At 41.0% G+C, this 20,196-nt stretch overlaps 1 protein-coding gene across 1 annotated transcript in view; it reads left to right on the top strand.

Annotated features, from left to right (window-relative positions):
• Window positions 1-19,657, top strand: part of ppm1h (protein phosphatase, Mg2+/Mn2+ dependent, 1H) — a 34,791-nt gene extending 15,134 nt beyond the window's left edge. The window contains exons 3-10 of the mRNA XM_079683515.1: window positions 198-554; window positions 7,047-7,159; window positions 7,317-7,401; window positions 7,590-7,708; window positions 12,398-12,461; window positions 14,260-14,367; window positions 17,537-17,688; window positions 17,981-19,657. Of these exons, the coding sequence (XP_079539641.1) occupies window positions 198-554; window positions 7,047-7,159; window positions 7,317-7,401; window positions 7,590-7,708; window positions 12,398-12,461; window positions 14,260-14,367; window positions 17,537-17,688; window positions 17,981-18,128 (1,146 nt within the window). The 3' untranslated portion in view covers window positions 18,129-19,657. The remainder of the gene's footprint in view (window positions 1-197; window positions 555-7,046; window positions 7,160-7,316; window positions 7,402-7,589; window positions 7,709-12,397; window positions 12,462-14,259; window positions 14,368-17,536; window positions 17,689-17,980) is intronic.
• Window positions 19,658-20,196: the final 539 nt, after the last annotated feature.

The raw sequence follows: 20,196 nt of genomic DNA on the forward strand, positions 1-20,196 counted from the left end.
TTCTCAACTGACAGACATAATGATCATTCACACACTGGATGAGGTTGCTTTTATTAAACTAAAAATGAATTTCCAGTGTTTAGTTAGTTGATGAGGGTGAATGAAGGTCTTACCAAACTCCTCCACCCACTCCTTCATTGACCTAAGTGCTCAACGTGTCACTGTCTAATGTTTGTGTGACCCTTACCTGTCTCCAGGACAGCTCTGAAGAGTTAACGCTCCACTACTGGGCGATGTTCGATGGCCACGCGGGCTCCGGAGTGGCTGTGATGGCTTCCCGCCTCCTGCATCACCACGTGGCCCTGCACCTTCAGGAGGTGTTGGAGATCATCTGCACTCCCAACCTGCTGCCCCCTACGTGCCTGGGGGAGGAGCCTATCAATCACCACCTCACCCCGACGTCCCAGCGCGCCCTCACCCGGGCCGCCTCGCTCCGCGGCGCCGCAGGGGCTCCGGGCTCACCCAGCAACCCCCCCACACGCTTCTTTACAGAGAAGAAGGTTTCACACGAGAGCCTGGTGGTCGGAGCCATCGAGAACGCTTTCAAAGACATGGTAAGAGGCGTGTGTGAAGTAGAAGTCTCAAAGTGTTTAATAGTACGTGTTGACCTTTCAATGTGCAGTGAAAATACCACACATGGATGTTGTAGAGACTTTCCCTTGCTGCTTTAGATAGTGAATTCCTATAATTCCCAGAATAACATTGGACTTCCCCCTGTCAAATCGCTGAGAGTAGTTACTTCCATCTATGGTTTTATGTGTATATGAAGAGAAAGGCTAGTCCTGTCCCTTTTCCCAAAGCATAAATCAAAGCTTCCCATCTGCTTTGCTTGAAAACAGCTAGTTGTTGCATAATGAAATAAATCCATTGCTAATTGCAATCCTCTGATTACAAAAACTGTAGTGTTAATCTGGTATAGACTGTTGCAACATGTTTATAAATAATTTTCTCAACAACTTAAAACCAGTGAAATTACACTCCAAACTATCCATTTATCTATTTTATGAGAATTTAAAATCCCTATCCCTTATTATTATTTCCATTTATTTTACTCTTTTGGTAAACAAATATATATCAAAACAAAAAACACCAATTAAACTAAACCTCTCTGTTGTGTTTTTAGAATACAAATAAAAACATAAACTAATGATAACAGTGTTTCCCACAGAATTTGATTCTATTTGTTCTTTTTGCTCTGTGCTGCGTTGTTAATGAGTGAAACACACCGGAGTTGAGGATCTGTGGGGTTTATTCTCCCAAAAAAATATAATTTACAATCTGCAATTTAGGCATATTGCAGACGCATTATTCCAAAGCGATTTACAATGACCAATTACAGGGACATTCTCCCTGGAGTAACCGAGGGCTAAGGGCCTTGCTCAAGTGGTGTTCCAGCCAGGATTTGAACTCGCAACCTTCCGATCATCAGCCCACCTCACTATCCATTAGACCACCAAAAAAAACAAAAATATTAAAAGAAAGATCGTTTTGTGGCGGACGATATTTAATTGTAGGCTACATAAATCAATGTATGGGAAACACTGGATAATATAAAATAAACCTAATTTAAATAGCATGTTTCCTCAGTGTTAAAAAGTGCTTTACAATAGATACAAACACTTTAAATAATAAGATATCATATAGGTGAATACATCAATTGACATGAAATTCCTAATGATGTTTTAAGAAGAGATTCAAAAGCGCTGATATATTGAGCAAGCCTAATCTCAGCTGGTAAATTGTTCCAGAGTTTTGGGGCCAGGACTTCAAAAACCTGAAAGTATATATCAAACCAAACATGATTGTCTAATTGTTATTACAGCAATCAAACCCACATTAAAGTATGAACATAATACCCAAGAAATAGATTTGATGTCAGACCAGCAGTGTGAAGGCAGTCAGTCAGATAACACACACAAGCCACCTGGCCTTGCTTTAAGTGGATTCCGGAAACTTTCCTCATGCAGAGGCCAAGAGATTGAGACCAGAGCCAATGAAAACAGAGCAGGCCTGGGTTGAGAAAGAGTTTGAGAGATTAAAAGTCACTCTCCTTCTCTTGAAATCCCTTTGGTTTAACATTTAGTAAAGCATAGTTTGCTATGGCACAGTGCCTGAGAGTAAATATAAACAAGTAAACAACTTTAATTGTTGTTTACAACCGAAGCAAAGGCAAGTTTATTGATATAGAACCTTTCAACACAAAGCAATTCAAAGTGCTTTACAAAAATGAAAGACATTAAGAGACAAAACGCTCCTCTCCAAATGAAGGACAAATTGTTTGTTAATGTACAAATAGCCTATTCTAGCATAACCATGTGATTAAAACAAGAGTTAATCAAATACCTATACACATAGACTTCAATCAAATATATTATAGATTGCACAAAATGATTAAAAGGAGTAATATAGACACTAATTGATCTTCCACTAATGCTTGACCCAGGTCTGCAGAGCACAACGTCTTTAAAACATGTGTGATAGGTGAGATGATTTGGGGAGGTACAATGTTAGCTTGATAGAGGGCAGTGCAGCTCAATACAAAATCCATTTCTCAGTACAGCTGGTGTTTACACATCTTTACCACTAGGTGGTAGTGTGCAATCACCTGTTCTTACCAAACGCCTTGGCCATTAAAGAGGAACATTTGTATTGGGGCACGTATGGCTTGTGTAGGTGTACTTAATGATTGAATAAGGATCAGTTAATCTATGTAAAAAGGAGTCATCTGGTTAATGATGAGGTTTTTTTTTCACCCAGTCACAAGGATTGGGTTTTGTGAAATACAGTTGCATATTTCTTTATGTCATATGGCAGGATTTAGAAATGATGATCCAGCTTTACACTAAGAAGTTGGTGCATAATCTGTCTCTAAAATGTTTCTTTGCTGCTCTACTCTCTTTATCTTTTTCGTTGTCAGAGACATGTCTGTCCACATCTCCTCAGCAATCAGCAAACATCTATGTCTCACTCTGCTTCCCGTCTCACTCTCACGTGTCTCTCTGGCTCTGAGTCTGCACTCTTTACCCTCCGTGTCCTCTCTCTTTCTTAAAGGAAAATCCACAATTTCAAACATTGCAGTTGATGTCACTGTGTCCACGAAGCACTGAAGCTACACAACTATCTAACAGTAGTCTAGAGGGTTTCTTCAGGAAGCTATGTATTAAAGCATATACATGTAGAATGGATGTTGATTGCATTCATAGTGCGTTACATATTGTATTCAGAGACCAGAGATGAGAAAATAAGGGTAGGCTATAACCACCTGAAATAACCATATCTACTTTCCTCGTAAGTAATCATTTTTTATGTATTAGATGCAATCACATTCACATGGTACACAATGAATCTTAGAAGAACTGTTGATAAGTTGCTACCAAAAAGTCAATTTTGTCATAATCTCCCCCCCAAAGTCCTCCAGTCTTAACAAGGTCTAATAAAGCTCATTCTTTACGATAAAAGGAAGTGTCAGCAACATTTGGGAAGGTTTGGTATGACTCTTAATCTTTGTCTTACAGACACTCACAGAGCCTCTGTATCTTATCAGAAGGATCCGCCTTTAATTCTCCTCTGACACGACTCACTGCATTCCTGTGGGAGCGGCCGGTGTGTGTGTGTGTGTGTGTGTGTGTGTGCGTGTGTGTGTGTGTGTGTGTGTGTGTGTGTGTGTGTGTGTGTGTGTGTGTGTGTGTGTGTGTGTGTGTGTGTGTGTGTGTGTGTGTGTGTGTGTGTGTGTGTGTGTGTGTGTGTGTGTGTGTGTGTGTGTGTGTGTGTGTGTGTGTGTGTGTGTGTGTGTGTGTGTGTGTGTGTGTGTGTGTGTGTGTGTGTGTGTGTGTGTGTGTGTGTGTGTGTGTGTGTTGAAGCCGATAAACACTCAGGGATGTGTAAACATCAAAAACAACGTCTTGTAGCTCCGAGACAAAGGCTTTTAAGTCAAGCTGTTGGTTACAGAAAACGAGGAGATGACATCACTAGCCAAAATTAGTTTAAAACATGTATTTGTGGCATTGGCACGTGCATTCTCAGGTACTGAGATTTAATCACTATCTCAGTATTTTAGGACTTTCATAATGATGTGAGCATTAATTTAACATTTTGGGGAAATGTACTACTTGGCTTTTTTTGTATTCATTAGCCACATATTAGTGCCAGGAAAACAGCTAGCATGACTAGCCGTTAAGCTCAGTATTAAGTATGACAAATCTTGTTTGTATATTCTGTATAAAAAAAGTGGAGACTACAGAAAAACAGGCGATGAAATACTCATGCAACTCTTTGTAAAAACGACAACTGTTCACACCATGCTGTTGGGCATATTTAGTTATCTTAAGACAGAGCCAAGCTAGGCTAACTTCCTGTCTGTGGTAATATCATTTGTCACATTCATTTTCCATTTACTCTTGACAAGAAAGCCAAAAAGATAACTTCTCAAAATCACAAACTATATCAAGTTACCTTGAGACTTATTACGGGCATATTTATGAACACTAAAAAGACCCAGGCTTGAATCCTACTTCTACTTACAGTATGCTACGCTAAGCTACCTGCTTGAGCCACAGACCTCAATGTTATTGATCTTCTCTCGTGCAGACAGAATGTATATTTCCCAACATGTTAAACTTTTTATTTGAGCATGAGATACGACTTCAGGAAATGAAGGTTACTCAATATAATGTTTCAACATTTCTGTGTTAGTCAGGAGTCATCAAGAGTAGTTTAACCATCCATAATCTTTCTATATTTATTGATATTTTGTATCTCTGATCTTATTCAATGCGAAGTGGGTTATCACCAGGTGTGTGACTGTGTGACTGTGTTTCAGCGGGTTATTAATACTCTATATTAAAGGAACCTTGGCAGAAGAATTAGCCCAAAGGTCCTGCTTGCCCTGAAAAACAACTGATGTGCCACTAATTTAACTAATCAGTTAAAATGATTAATTCCCTTAATGACCTGTCTCACAGTCCATCATCAGAGTTATCCATCATATCTGATGTTTCACATGTTTCTCTGCCAGCTCTGCTCTCTGTTATCTTTTCCTGGCCTAGCAGCTTCAGGCTCTCATTGATTCAACACATAACACTGCATCAGGAAGTGTTTGGTCTGACCTGTAGCTCATAGGTAGAACAGTGACTCAACTCAGCTTTTGCCAATAAAGTCAAACCATCTTGTTCAGCGAGAAAGCTTTTTTGAACTTTGCTGTGAAGATAATGGCCTTCATGACAATATATTGAATAACATAGCTACTAACTACTGTATCTACGAAACCTTATTATGTCAATTGTATTGAAATGTGTTTTCTTAAATGGTCAAACACATAACTTAGCGGTCTTTTAGGATGTTCATAAAAGGTCATTAACAAACTACATGATTGGTTGTTTGGATGAGAGGTGTATCTGTGTATGAAGTGTGTTCTCGAGGTTCTGTTATGTGCTGCTCAATACTTTTTGGTCTGTTTTTTAAGTATACTTTGATGTGTCACTGCTTTTAAAAAATTCAACTGGGTTTTAGTGGATTATAATTATTTAACTATATCCAATCCATTTTATTTCTATAGCACATTTAAAAACAACAGAGTTGAACAAAGATCTAAAAAACAAACAAAGCATAAATACATAAAAACAGACAGGACATGAAACAAATGTAAAACACGAGACAATGAAACCAGATCAGAAGCCACAGACTGAGAAACTCTCCTACATCACTTCAAAACAATACAAAACACAACAGATAAAAACCCAAATGTAAAAGCACAAGTGTCACCTGGCCTGTAAATGCCAGGGAAAAGAAGTGGGTTTTTAAACGAGATTTAAAAAAAGGCCGAGTTGGACGAATTCTAACCTGGAGGGGCAAGTCGTTCCTAATATGTAATTAGGTTATCCTTAGATTAGATTTTCAATATGTATATATTACATTTGAAGAAGGGAAGAACACATTTAGCCTATCTGCCTTCCGGTTATTTCGCTCAGTTGTCAGACGTTTCCTTGCGGAAGTGGAGAGGAGAAAAGTGTAGATGTTTATGCAGGCACTTTCATTATTGAAGACTTTGCCTGCAGCAAAACGTATTGAATACAGGGAGAATAAATATGTATGGTTCGCAATGGATGTATAATTAATTCAGAGTGAAGGACACATTTGTTCCCCCCTTCCCAACACACATCCCAAAAACCCCTGCTACTTCTGTCCAAGAAGTCTTCATAAAATACAAAACACTCACATTCAAAGTCATACATATATCTGGTTTATGCACACACATGCAAAACCTTCTACACACACATGCATTCCTGTCTCCTGTCAGAGAAACGCATACACTACAAAAACACACACATTCACAGTTGTACTCAGATGGAGGTCGTCGGCAGTGGAGCAGAAGGCGACATGCTTTAGTTGGTTTAGCATTCCTCTTGGGACGACATGTTGGGGAAGGCCTCGCTGCAAATGTGTTTGCCAACATCTTTCTTCCCGCTCACTGTGTGGAAGGTTACGGAGGGATTCGAGGAAGGCGAAGGGGACGTCCATTTTCTAGAGATAACTTCATACTTCTGTTTGCCATTGAAGACCTCTCAGTATAGCAACATCAAAGGGTTAAACCAAGTGTGAGCAGCTTGGTTCAAATGTATGTTGGCATTTTGATTAATTCGCTGACAGGTTAATCATTCATCTAATTAATGAACTGTTAGCATGGGGTTTTTCAAATCATTTTTTTTGTTTAATTAGCAACAAATGAATATGGGCTAATTAACTGGTGTAATAACCAGCGGTCCCTCCTAACTTTCATTCCTATCCTTTTGGTTTCCATTCTTGTTTTTTTATTGCTTCTTGACTTATGGTGCTTTTGATGGATGAATTCATTCTGGGGCTATAATTGATAATAGCATCATGGTGTTTTTTAAGTATTCTGGCATTATTTGATTCAGAATGAGGTTCTTTGTGCCACAGCGTGATAGGAAAACGTTTTTGTTGTCTGTTATGATTAGAAACATGATTGCATTGCAGAGGATGTGGTTGTGACCTCATCAGAGGATTCATTTGTATGTGTTTGTACTTAGGATGTGCAAATAGAGAAGGAGAAGGCCGTCTACAACATCTCAGGGGGCTGCACTGCTCTGGCGGTCGTTTATATGCTCGGGAAGCTCTACGTTGCTAACGCTGGGGACAGCAGGTGAGATACACATGCACAAATGAAAGGGAACTTTTCTATGACACACAATGGCAGTATCTCTTTTGTCGGTCACCTTGTCGTGCCCTGCAGCCAGGAGGAGCAACAGTGTCCCGCCTCACATAAACACAGTTTTGTTTTGTCTCCCCCTCTTCCTCAGAGCTATCATTATCCGGGCAGGGGAAGTCATCCCCATGTCAGCAGAGTTCACACCCGAGTCAGAGAGACAGCGACTGCAGTTCCTGGTAAGAAATAACCTTTTTCTGCTCCTTCCTAGTGAGCACAGCTGTCAGATATTAGCAGAGCTGACCTCCCCTTCTCTGTCTCTTACACTGCCTGCTCTCTTTGTCTGCTTAATAGACTATGGAATTGTTTTTCCTATCCCGTGGGCATGTCAATTTTCTTTTTCTGTTTTTTTCTTTTTCATATCAAGGCCTACATGCAGCCCCACTTATTAGGGAACGAGTTTACACATCTGGAGTTCCCGAGGAGAGTCCAGAAAAAGGAGGTGGGGAAGAGGATGCTGTACCGTGACTTCACCATGTCCGGATGGTGGGTTCATTGATTCTTCACTGATTCACTGATTAGATTGATGTCACTGCACAAGGAACACAGCATGTAAACTGTGATGATGATCCCACATTGTTTTTTATTACCCATTTCATTTTTTACCCAAATCTTTCCAACCTTTATGTCAAAAATAATTTCAGCTTCTTATTCTCACATAAACATGCCTACAGTACATTACTTTTTGATTATCTACCTCTGGGCGATTTACTGTAATGTGCCCCTTAAGAAATTGCCAATAATAGTGATTTCTACCCCATTGAGTGTGCAGCACTCTCAATCCGCTCAAGGCTCCACTCTGAGTAGGAGGCCAAGAAGTGGCCTTGACATTTCTGCTTCTGTGTGTGAAAGGCATTTGAGAAGGAATATGTGGGCATAGCAAGGACAGCTCTTATTCTTTCTGCGGAGAGAGATAGAGAGAGGTTAAAAAAGGTCAAAGACATTTAGGAAAATGTGTGAGAAAGAAGAAAAGCGAGAGAACATGCTGTACGGACTGAGATACAGATGAAAATGTGAAGGGAGAGAAAAGATGGAGGGGATCTTAGAGACAGATTTCATGAGTAGCTCCAAGTGTACTCTATAATATGTCTTCGAAGTAGCAAAGTGTTTAACAACCTTATATAAAGTTTATATTCTTATAGTAAGTTGCAAACATTGCTAAGGTTACCTGTGAAGCAACGTTTACCAGAGCTGCATTACCACAATACAAAGAAAAACCCTCCTTGAGATAAAGGTCCTGTATTGATGTACTTAAGGAAAGTAAGGATTGTTGTAAAAAGTGTATGTATTTATGTACAGTTCTTAAATATCTAGATTGTATACTTCTTCTACTCCAATACATATCACAAGGACGGTTTTTTATTTTTGAGCAGTAGATTTACATTATAATAATCAAAATGTGCAAAGTAACTAGCCTATAGAATATATGTAGTGTAATACAAAATGCATTTGCCTCCAATATGTAGTGGATTAAAAGTATGAAGTAGTATAATCAATATACTCAAGTGAAGTACAAGTACCTCAAACCTTTACTTTCACTGTACTTAAAGGTGGGGTAGGTACGTTTGAGAAACCGGCTCGAGAAACACTTTTTGTTATATTCCATGGAATGCTCTTAACATCCCGATGGCAATGAATATCTGAAGTGCTTTGATAACAAATCCGTTAAAAAATGTCATCTGTGGAAGCCGTGGTACTGTAAAAAGCACGACCAATCATCTGAGCCGGCCCGGCTAAAGTAACTGGATGGCCTACCTGCCTGTCAGCCTTCCATCTGTGCACAAACTTATCTCGTGCCCTCATTGGTCATGTGCTCGTTCGTGTGTGTTGGAGGAGGGGCTCTGTGAGGAAGTGGCAGATGTTTTCCTGTTGTGTATTTTCGAATTCTAGCGCACTCGAGCTGGTTTCTCCAAAATGACCTACCCCACCTTTAAGTAGATTATCCTTAGTTACAATCCACCACTGATTTCCTATGCATGAAGATTTCTAAGGGATAGTTGAAAGGTGACTGAGGAGAGATGTTTTCTGACACCTGCGTGCAGATGTGTTTAGCTGCGCCGCTCGGCTCAGCAGATGTAGGTCAGTCAGCCGCTGTGTTCCTAATGGGGCCCAGAACTCGTGCCCGCTGTCTCAGCAGCGCAGACAGCCTGTGATGTATTTTTAATCAGATTCTACCCATAGCCCAGTTCTGCTCGCTTCACCCGGACTAAGTCTGTGTCTCAAATTAGCACCCGTTGCGTTGCGGACTCCTCTGATGTACGCGATTGTGACATAACTGTGTCATCTTGTATAGGTGCAGTTCAGACGCTCTATACGTGCAGACTAGGATCTTTTTTGAAAGCGTCTGTAGCTTTCCATGAACACTCTCCTGTCAGCGTGTGCAGCCAGTGTGCCCACATGCTGCGTGTATGTGGGTGTATTCTGACATCTACATCCCTCAAAGGCATCCATGATCAAGGCCACAGTGTAATGAAGGCATACAGGCCTGCAGCCCACCTCTCTCTGTCTTCCTCCCTCACCTTCTCTTCCTCCCCCCTTCCCTCTGCTCGTAGGACTCTTCTGCTGCAATCTGTTATCGTTGTCCAGGATGGGCGGGCGGTTTTGTTTGTGTCCCTGTGTGATGGATGTTGAGCGGTCAGCCGTGTTCAGGTGAAGGGAAGGTTGGGAAGAGGGTGTTTGGCTGGTATAGAGAAGGGAGGGAGGGGGGGGGGAACAAATGGAAATGACTTCAAAGACAAAAATAAATACTAGCAGCTAAAATAGTAAAGGGAGAAAATAAAATGCTAGGAAGAAATGCTGGTAAATTAAAGTAGGCATTAACAGCAGATGTATAGGCCACATAGGAGGGCACTGATAAGTGACAATGAAAGGCCCTCCAGCTGTCTCTCTTTACTGCCCACGCCCACTAAGGTGTCTGCTCTCCCCTTGATCCTATCGATAATGAATGTTAGAGGAGGGAGGCTAACCCACACCTACATCGCTGTCATCCACTCTCACTCCCTCTGCTTCTCCTCCCTCTCTCCTTCCCTTCTCTTTGTCCATTACGCCTTCGTAGCATTATGACTGATCGCTTACATTTAAAGAGGCTTTGGGTCACTGCCATTAACTCTGGCCTTGCTTTGCTCCTGAAAGCTCCACTCAATCTAGGAAAAAGCCCGATCAAGGTTGGCCAAAAACTTAGTTTGAACCCCGACTGCCAATTTGTCTGACTCATCCGGTGCTGACACAATGTCACCTCGAAGTCTGGACAGGTGTGTGTGTGTGTGTGTGTGTGTGTCTGCGTATGTGTGTGTTAGATGTATATATTAAAGCATGTGCAGATTAGGATGCCGAGCACACACTGCTATTGATTCCCTGTCATCTCACTTTGCACCGGGAGGAGATGACATCACTCCTCACCTGCAGAGAGGATGATACCCTTCCTCCCCTGCATCCCTCTCTACCCCTCCCCCTCTCTCTCTCTCTCTCTGCTGGTCACACTGCAACGTATCAGGCCACCAAACTGCCCTTAATTGTGAAAGCGCTCAGTGTTGTGGTCAAACAGAGCGGCCCTTGAGCAACTCTCCTCGCTGTGTTTTGGACTACGTGTCCCAGAGCGGGAAGCAGGTATCATAACAGGATTAATGTGTATCTCTCGCTTTCTGTCACACACTGCTTATCTCCAGTCTGACAGGATGGCTTCGCTGTAGACAAAAAGTCTCCGGAAGGGGACTGTCCCCGCCTGTGGGCTCTGGGGATTTCTTCCCAGACATCTTTGAAATAAGGACATGAAGAGTGTCTCTGTGTAACACTTCTTCAAGGTGAAATACCCAAATAGAGAAGTCTGTACCGATGTGGCAAAAGGGTTTCCCCTTCTGAAAATAAGGGAGGGTAGGTTTAATTAGTGTCTCGCTAATGTGGGTTTTGCATCATCAAACTGCTGTTTTAGAGGTTTTTCCACACCATGAATATTGCAAACATTAGTGAGGAATCTATTGGTCTGGTTTTACAGCTCGCCGCTCTGAAGATTCTGCAGACTGTATTTCTCTGTTTGTGGCCTGCGTTCGCTGCGATAGTCCTCGCTCTGCACACTGTTAAAAAAAGTGCTGAGTGCAGCAGTACAGCGCTCGCCTAAGGTGGAAACATATGGTCTCTCTGAGTGGAACCAGCAGTAATGTAAAAACCATCCTGGGCCCTGCTAATCTGCTTCACAGCAGCTGAAATACATCGGATGAGGTGTGTGGGGCAGACCTGGGTCACATGATATCTGCAAATAACATTTGAACACTAGAAAAAGAACTTTTAAAACCACAGATAGCTTTTATTTCTATTTTTTACCCCCAACATCTTCAATTCAAACGATTGTCATCACAGTTTCGAATTTTTTTTACCTTCTTCATTCCTATCCCTCAAGTCTAAAGGTTGAAATAAAGAATAACCTGCATTTCTAAATGTTATCCGATCCAGATAAGGTTGCCAGATTTTTTATTGTAGCACCTGGTTTGAACGGAAAAACGTTGTCATGGCAGCTCTTCTGGAAATTAGCTCAAATGTGTAAGGTTTCTGGTGCTGTTGAGTGACACAGCTGTTCCACCTAAATCAAACAGTATACCAGCTATGAGATAAAAATGCAAGGTTTCCCCACTGCTAGTCTCCAAGCTGAAGGTGAATAGTGTATCTCAAGACATGGCATGAAAACATGACGTATTATTCATTATTTTTCCTCGTACTGCACCTCTGTCTGGTCCCAGTGTGAAGACGGTAAATTATTCATTAGTGGAGGAAGTTTAAACATTGCTCTGAGAGCAGGGGAATGTAAACGTGGACTCTCTTGCATCATTCAGCTGCCTTTCCTTCAGACTTTCAGATACAAACATGCACATAGACACAACTGCAGTAGACAGTTAAAGAAAACCGACCAAGAATGTCTCATACATACATAGACGTCTCTTTCTCTGTCGCTAGGGAGACTTTTAAGAAAGAGAAAAAGGGGTAAAATATGCCAAGGCTGTGTCGTTCTCTGTGTGATGTCTGGACTCTTTCCCTCATCGTCTCTCTCTTCCCTCTTTCTCTTCGTGGCAGTCAGCTTGGCAGCAGGGCCTGCGGGGGGCGTGGGAGCGATGTATCTCCAGGGCACGTGTACGCTGCCTGCTATAAAGCAAAAACCCATTAAAGTGTCCTCTCTCCTCTGCGCAGGGCGTATAAAACCATCGAGGACGATGACCTCAAGTTTCCCCTGATCTACGGCGAAGGAAAGAAGGTAAGAAGTGCTGCGCGGCCGCTCGCTGACAGAGTTACTCCCACGGCCTTGTGAAGCCTGGGCTGTAATCAAAGCTCACCAGGGCACCATTAGTCAGCCCCCCACACACACACCCCCTCCCCCCCGCTGTCACTGTGTGGAGGAGACAGCCAGTGGAAGGCATTCCTGGCCTCTTTTTCCACGACTAATCATAACGTGTATAACAGAAAGTATCTCCGCTTTAATGGACTCTATGTCAGATTGGAGTCAACGATGGATGCCACTTATGAGATGTGTTCAAAGAAAGTGAATGTAAAGTGTCCAAAAAGTGACATAATGTAAAGCAATAATGACACTTACCAAGGTGCACATTATCCCACTTATTACACGGCCACATACTAAATACACTAACGACTTGAATTACTTGAAATTATTTTTATTGACTTGAAAATTATAAAACAAAAAATTAAACGTTCCACGGTGCACCAACGGCAGGAACTGTGGCAACAACAACAAATATTTTCACAGTTTGTTTTACAATAACAAGTCCTTAAACAATGCCAGAGCCCCAACCGTGTTCCTGTTAGTGTTTACTTCCTGCCTGTCTTCTTCTGTTGATTTATATGACGTCTTTTAACCTCTTTCCTTTTCTCCCATGATCGCCCTTAGCAACAGCAATGTTATGCTTAGCAGCGGTGTGTTATCGAGTATTAATAACCTCTGAAATGTCCCAATTGACCAATCAGAATCGAGTATTCAACTAAGCCGTGTAATAGTTGGAATATAACATTGCAAAACCCTTGACATGCAGGAAACTCTCGTCAGTGGTTTGACACGTGCTGTAACACAAAAGAAAAGGTCATATTCTCCGCGCACCGTCATGACATTTCCCTCAGTGCTGTACATGTGCCGCATCTTGTCCTTGGTGCATTGAGAAGGTCAGAGAGGAAACACGATAGATCTGAATATGTTCCCACTGTGGCCTCCTCCAGTATTCTAGGTAATGCAGCCCGAGAGTGAGTCTATGTTTGACGGATGTCTGGGGCAGATGTCACCTCGCCGTGCTCTCCGCCTGCAGCCGCTGTTCGGGTTCACCGCGGCACAGGCGGCCGTGCCCACGTCGCCTCCTCTCCCTTTGAAGTGAGGCGTGGAGATGGATGGCTAGATAGAGCAAGTAGGCTTTGTGCGAGGGGAGAGGAACGTCGGATCACTTCAAAGACCCGGCGCGCAGCCTGCTGGGCCCCAACGCTCAACAATTAATCCCAGGATGTTTCCCCTTCTCCGCCGGAGGAGCTTTGAAACGCTCTCCCTTCTCTCCACCTCTCTGTCTGCTTAGCTCTCCGTCTCTCTGCTGCATACTGATCCACTCTCACTACTACCAGGCCTCGCCCTCGTACCCCTCTCCCCGGCCCTGTGTGCCCCCCCCCCCCTGTCTCATCGGCTGTACAGAAGATTCAATTAGCCCAGTTTCACAGACCTGTTCCAGCAGCCATTTTTTTTAGAGACGGTGGTACCATCCTGCGCTGACTGTAGGAACCAAGAGGAGTTTAGCACAGCTTACAAATGAGTTTAATGATGTCTGAGGCCAGGGGTTTAGGAATTATGATTTGGCTTAAACTGTTGGTTTATCTGATTGCTCATCTTTCTTGAATATCTGCATTTAAAAAAATAAAAAATAAATCTCTTTGGAAAGTGAAATGTGATTATGAGCATCAATACAAATTATTCTTATCATAAATAAACCAGAATTTCCCTTTAAGGATATGTTGTTGCTTGTTTTGACTGAAATCAAGGTCCTCTTGCCTCTGATCTCTTGCAGGCTCGTGTGTTGGCGACCATTGGCGTCACCAGAGGTCTCGGGGACCACAATCTGAAAGTGCACGACTCTAACATCTACATTAAGCCCTTCCTGTCCTGCTGCCCAGAGGTAGGCTCCATGTATAATGCTGTCCTTCATTATGTCACCTCTCACAGTGTGCACAGACAAAGGGAAATCGCTCTTTTGAAATGATCCTTTTCACATAACCAAAAGAGTGTAACCACTTCAAAGTTTGATGAAAGCTAGTGAGTTTAAACAAACAAATCCTCAAACGGTCACTTCAATTAGTGATTTCCTACATTTCGACTATTTTCATTGAACACAGGAGACTTTATGCTTAGTTTAGTTTATATTTTTTTTTCGAGCGTGTAAAACTAAAGAAAATACAAATGAAACAAAAGGTGATACAGACATGATACAGTATACAAATGAAACAAAAGGTGATACAGTATACAAATGAATGCAATAACAAAACGAAACATATAATTAATAATTTGTAGTATCATTGTCTGATATCAATAAACAACAAAGCTTTAGCTAATTACACGTCCGAAAAGGGGTCGGAAGAAGTTTACACTTATTTAATCCGACCCCTTCTCCCTTTTTTTATTTTTTATATCTTAATATATGTTAACATACAATATAAATGTATACTTATAATCTTGAATAATTTATATAATCATTCATATAATATATACAGGCAAGTTAGGAGAATGGTCTCTATATATGTATATATATACATGTGTACATACACAAATTCATAAATAGAATACAAAACAAGAGTATAAACAGTTATGGTTTAGCAATTTCATCCCTGTACCTTGTGAGAATTGTGTCTTTATACCTCTTTTTGAATAGTTTTACAGAAATATATACAAATAAAAGAACAACATAACACATCCTCGCATTTGATTAATAAATGTTTGCCTTCTCTTCTCTGAATTTGCTCATTTCGATTGTTTAATGTCAAGAGACGAAACTGCTATTTTAAATCTAAATCGAGCATTTCTGCTACTAAAATCACATCATTGGCGTCTTAGGTCTGCAACACTGAATAACGGAAATGCCCTTAGCATCATCAGTAGCAGTGTTCTAATAGTACGGTGGACCTTTCTCTTTGTTTCACCTCATTACCTCGGCGTCCTGAACAAACGAGAGCGCAGAGGTAGCGCTGTAAAATGCCTTCAGCCATTAACAGTCTGCACGGCGTGGTCAGCGGCACATTAAGATTCCCCCCAAGCCGTCGCTCTCAAGCGTCTCCTTTCCTTCCCAGTGTGTACCGCACATGATTGCAGTAGTCAGCGCCTGGATTCTGTTGATCTTTAATTCATTGCCCTTTGAGTTCAGTCATAGTTCAGCCTCCTTTTTGATGTTTTTTCAATGTTTTCCCTCAGATGCTTGTAGTCACTATTGTTCTCTCTCAGATGACACACATTAATAGTATGTGTAAGAAGTGTCAAACCTGGTGAAAGGAAGATGCTGTGACACTCGGAGTCATCAGACCATCATGAGTTCAAATATGGCATTCAGCGGTCATAAATCAAACGCTGTGGTGGTCATCCCCCTTCCTCCAAGAATAATTTATTGCTTTTGGAATAAATTCTACGAAACTGCCTCAGTCCTTTTATCTCAGAGAAAGCTGGGCTTAAATCACAAGGTTAACCACAACACAAAGAGGCTCATGATCCACGCTGAAGTCGTCCTCATTCCTTTACAAACGCTTTCCTTTAGCAGTAGCCTCTGCAGTATGTTGCTGTCTGTTGTGAAAAGGCCCGTGGTATCCCCCGTGGCAGCCAATGAATTACTTTGAGCAAACAAAACAAGGCGGTTTTTTTTATTTTGCCAAGGCCAAGGCCATTGGGAATTATTTTGCTTGGTATTTACGAAAGTATTTTTCCTCAGGCGTAGTTGTGCCACAGTTAAATATCTTTTTGGAAGTCATCAAAGGTTAAGGCTTTCTAAATTCCAGAAAAACATAAATAAAGGTAAAACATTTTTTAAACATTTATTTCCTCCGTTTTTAAGTATCTGTATTTTTCAATTCAATAAAAAAAAGGTATTTAGAAAATGCTTAAAGGTGACCTATCATAAAAAATACACTTTTGTACTTGTTTTATACATGAATATGTGTCCCCGGTGTTCCAGGGAACTCACCAAGTGTCAGAAAACACAACCCTCTCTATTTCCCTCCATACCCAAATCTGTTAAAAAGGGGCTGCGACGGATCTGATACAGACTGATCCAGATTTGAACACTTCTATGACGTCACAGAAGTGGCGCTATGGCTATTGGGCCTACTCCACCAATCAGGAGGAGACAGCGACGGACATTGCCGTTGGAAAGCGCTGGAGACGCTGTAGTACATATGCCAGGCCTGTAGATGGTGCTGTTCTCACAGAATCAGCCCATGCAAAGACAGTGTTAAATTGAGCGAAATGAGGAATGGCTAAAATGCATGATCTGTTTGGTATTTTGAAAAATAAAAAGTATAAATATGCCTTATATAGGTATGGTCCTACACTATATTATTCAAATATAGCATGATAGCTCCACTTTAAGTAATATATCCTTCTACATTTTGCTCAATTCAGTGTTCACTTATACTATTTATTTCTGTAAAATAGCTTTGTCTCTTTGTGAAATTCACTTGGCAGTGTCTTTGCCAAATCCCAATTTGATTGAAGCATAAGTAGTGTATCACTTCCTAGATTTGTTTATACAAACAAAAAATGTACTTTACATTTTACTTTAAAGATTAGTTTATGGTATTTTTTGGATCCCACAAAAGTTGCCCTTGTGAACTGTGGGAAAATGAAACTTAAATGGCTTAGCTACCATCAAGAGTAATTACAAAGTTATATTTTGCATTTGGCCTGAACCTTCAAGATGCCTAGTCGGGGAAATAGAGAATCATAAACGCTGACCATATATACAACTTGGCAAAAAAACAAAACAAAGACATGTCTCCAAACTGTTGGCAGAGTTGCTGCAAATTCAAGACCTTCAACATAAATTCCAATATAAAAAATGGAATCAGCGAAATTGATGGTTGCTTTTCCCTGTACCAGGGTAAAGAAATGCATTTTGATTGGATTGCAATTAGAACATTTGGGCCAAACATCTGGGGGGACTACAAGGTTAGCACTTGGACTAGAATAATGCATAATTCCAATTCTACCAAACTATTTATGTGACTGGTTCCTGCTGTAGGTTCAAATGATTCCTAGAAATGATACACCTCTCAACCCTTGCCCGGTCTTTTCCCCTCCGCCTCCAGGTCAAAGTTTACCCTCTGGTGGAGTGCGAGCATGGGGCTGATGACGTTCTGGTGCTGGGAACCGACGGTCTGTGGGACGTCCTCTCTAACCAGGAAGCGTCCGAAGCCATCACCTGTTTCCTGGCAAACTGCGACCCCGACGACCAGCACAGGCACGTTTTACTCATCACACAGCTGCAGTCAGGGGCGGGCTGAACTTCCCCTCACCCCGGCCTTATTTGTAGAGGATGAACGCTGTTATCTTGTTGTAATTATGCAAATTTCCAAACATTTAGATAACTGTGATGTCAAGGAAGAGCTCGTAAGAATGTTAACAAGGCTTTGAGCTTAGTTTCCAAAGTTAACCACAATATTTTTCAACATTCGCCTTCAGGCAGATGTACTTACTTGATAAAATACTGCACTATGTTACGCCTTAATCATTCATCTTATTTGTTATGTCAGGTACACAATGGCAGCTCAGGACCTCGTGATGAGAGCACGAGGGGTGCTGAAGGATCGAGGCTGGAGGATATCCAACGACAGATTAGGCTCTGGAGACGACATCACTGCCTACATCATTCCCCTCATGTACGGCAACAAGCAGAACTAGCCCCAGCTACGAAACGTAACCCTGCCTTTGACTTCTGCAGATCCCCTCGTCGTCCCCTGTGCTCTTTTTATTAAAGTGCTTTAGTGTGGAATCCTCTGCTCAGGGATCCAAGATGTCTCTGGTCACAAATGGGATGTTTGTTTTTTTTGTTACCCCCTTGATAATCCTCAATCAGGATGATCTCTTTTTGTCTGGTCCTTTTTATAGAAAAAGAAACATGAAAAGCAGTGGAAGAGCTTTTTTTTTTCCTTTCAAATCTCGAAGAAGCCATCATAAACTTTGTAGTGGGGGAAGCCTAAGGTTGGGAGCATTAGACTCAAGGACAGACGTGGTGATGTGCATCTCAGGATTGCAATTACTAACTAATGCACAATATTTATAAATGTGAAAATGTAAATAATCCTAGGCGTAAAACATTCGGTAAGTATGTTTAGTTGAGCACTTGTACAGTGTAAAAGAAACTAACCTGGAGACGGATGTCCTGCATATATGAATCATAAGTCCTCTGTTCCAGCTTTTTAATTAGCTACGTTCAATCATCTGCTATTCTTAGTCTGAAAAACGTGCAAATCTTCTCTGGACAGTATGTCTCCTGATCCTGCACTTTCAATAACTTACTTATAATGAAGGAATACTGATTCCGTTAAATGAAGGAATATAAATATGAAGACAGGACCAGTTCCCTAGTACTCCCTAGGATACTAATTATATTATTAAATCAAACCCAAGATTTAAGAAGGAAAAGCTAAGTCTTTCTGTTCCATCCATTCTACCTCATCATTTATTTCCTTGTATTGTATAACTCATACTGTCATAGTCCTCTTCTAGTGGCTGTTTTCATGCTACATCAGGTGCATCGTCAGCTGTTTCCTGTGCCATTATTTGAGTTACATTGTTATACCGTACTTGCAAGATTTGTAAAAACGTCTTTAGAGAATCTCTCAAGAAAGTAAAAACGCCTCACAGGGAACTGTGTGATAGGTAAAGTGTTGTACAAGATATATATTTTTCATATATATTAGGCTCAAAAACCCTTTGTCATGCACTCATGTTTACCCTTTTCTCAGTATCCGTTGGATGTATTGTTCCTAATAAGAAAAACCCCAACTTTATGAATAGCAGGTGCCTATAATAAAGACAATTGTTTTGAATGTGTCACGTGAAAGGAAGTATAAGACTATCACTGCAGACAATTCATTAGACAGCAATTACCCTATGTGTCTACAATCAATATTGTTGGCTGAATCCGTGGCGTTCCATATTTTTGATTTAATTGTATTTTTCAGCTTGTCAACATGTTGTAACCTAAAGGCTGTACGAGTGGCTGAAGCTGGTGAACAATGGAACAGAGTAATTTAAATGTAAAAATGTAAATAACGTTTCAAGTGTATACTTTTCTTGTTTCTTTTGCTGTTAGTAATGTACATCTTACTGATCACTTTATTTGTACTGTTTTGGAAACCAAGGAACAGTGACAACAAATTGTGTAAATGCTCTTTTTTTCTGCTCTATTAAAAAAATCAACCTTTTTTTCTTTACTCTGCTGTGTTATTAATAATAAAATGGTGTACTTACTGTAAATACAATATGTGGATAATCCTGTGATGCTCTTAGTGAGCACACTACGTCTGTGTATGCAAACAGACTTATAGTATTTAAAAAGCATTAATGGATTTCATTTTTGTTAATCCTAAAACCAGAGCCATGACCTTCCTGTACTGTGTTTAGCTGCTACTTATGTGTTTGAATTCTATATATTAGGATCTTTGGCTGGCAAATCCTAAAGGGAATGTAAGTCTTAAAATAAGTTCTGTAGAAATATCTTGGCTTGAATCGGGCCAAACTCCCTTACACTTCAGTAACTTTAGAATAAGACCATCACCTCTTCTGACAAACTGTGTCAAGCGTGTCCCAAAGCAATATGATGAAGGGTATCAGTTCACAGAATAGCCTGACAGAAGATTTCATGGTGGCGGTGGCTGCTGCGAGGGTGTAATTTGACACTGAAGCACACACTCACTTACTCGACTTGACAAAAAAGTGCATGAGATTTGCGTCCCTATTTCAA

The sequence above is a fragment of the Notothenia rossii genome (assembly GCF_949606895.1).
Source record: "Notothenia rossii genome assembly, chromosome: 5".
Lineage (NCBI taxonomy): Eukaryota > Metazoa > Chordata > Actinopteri > Perciformes > Nototheniidae > Notothenia > Notothenia rossii.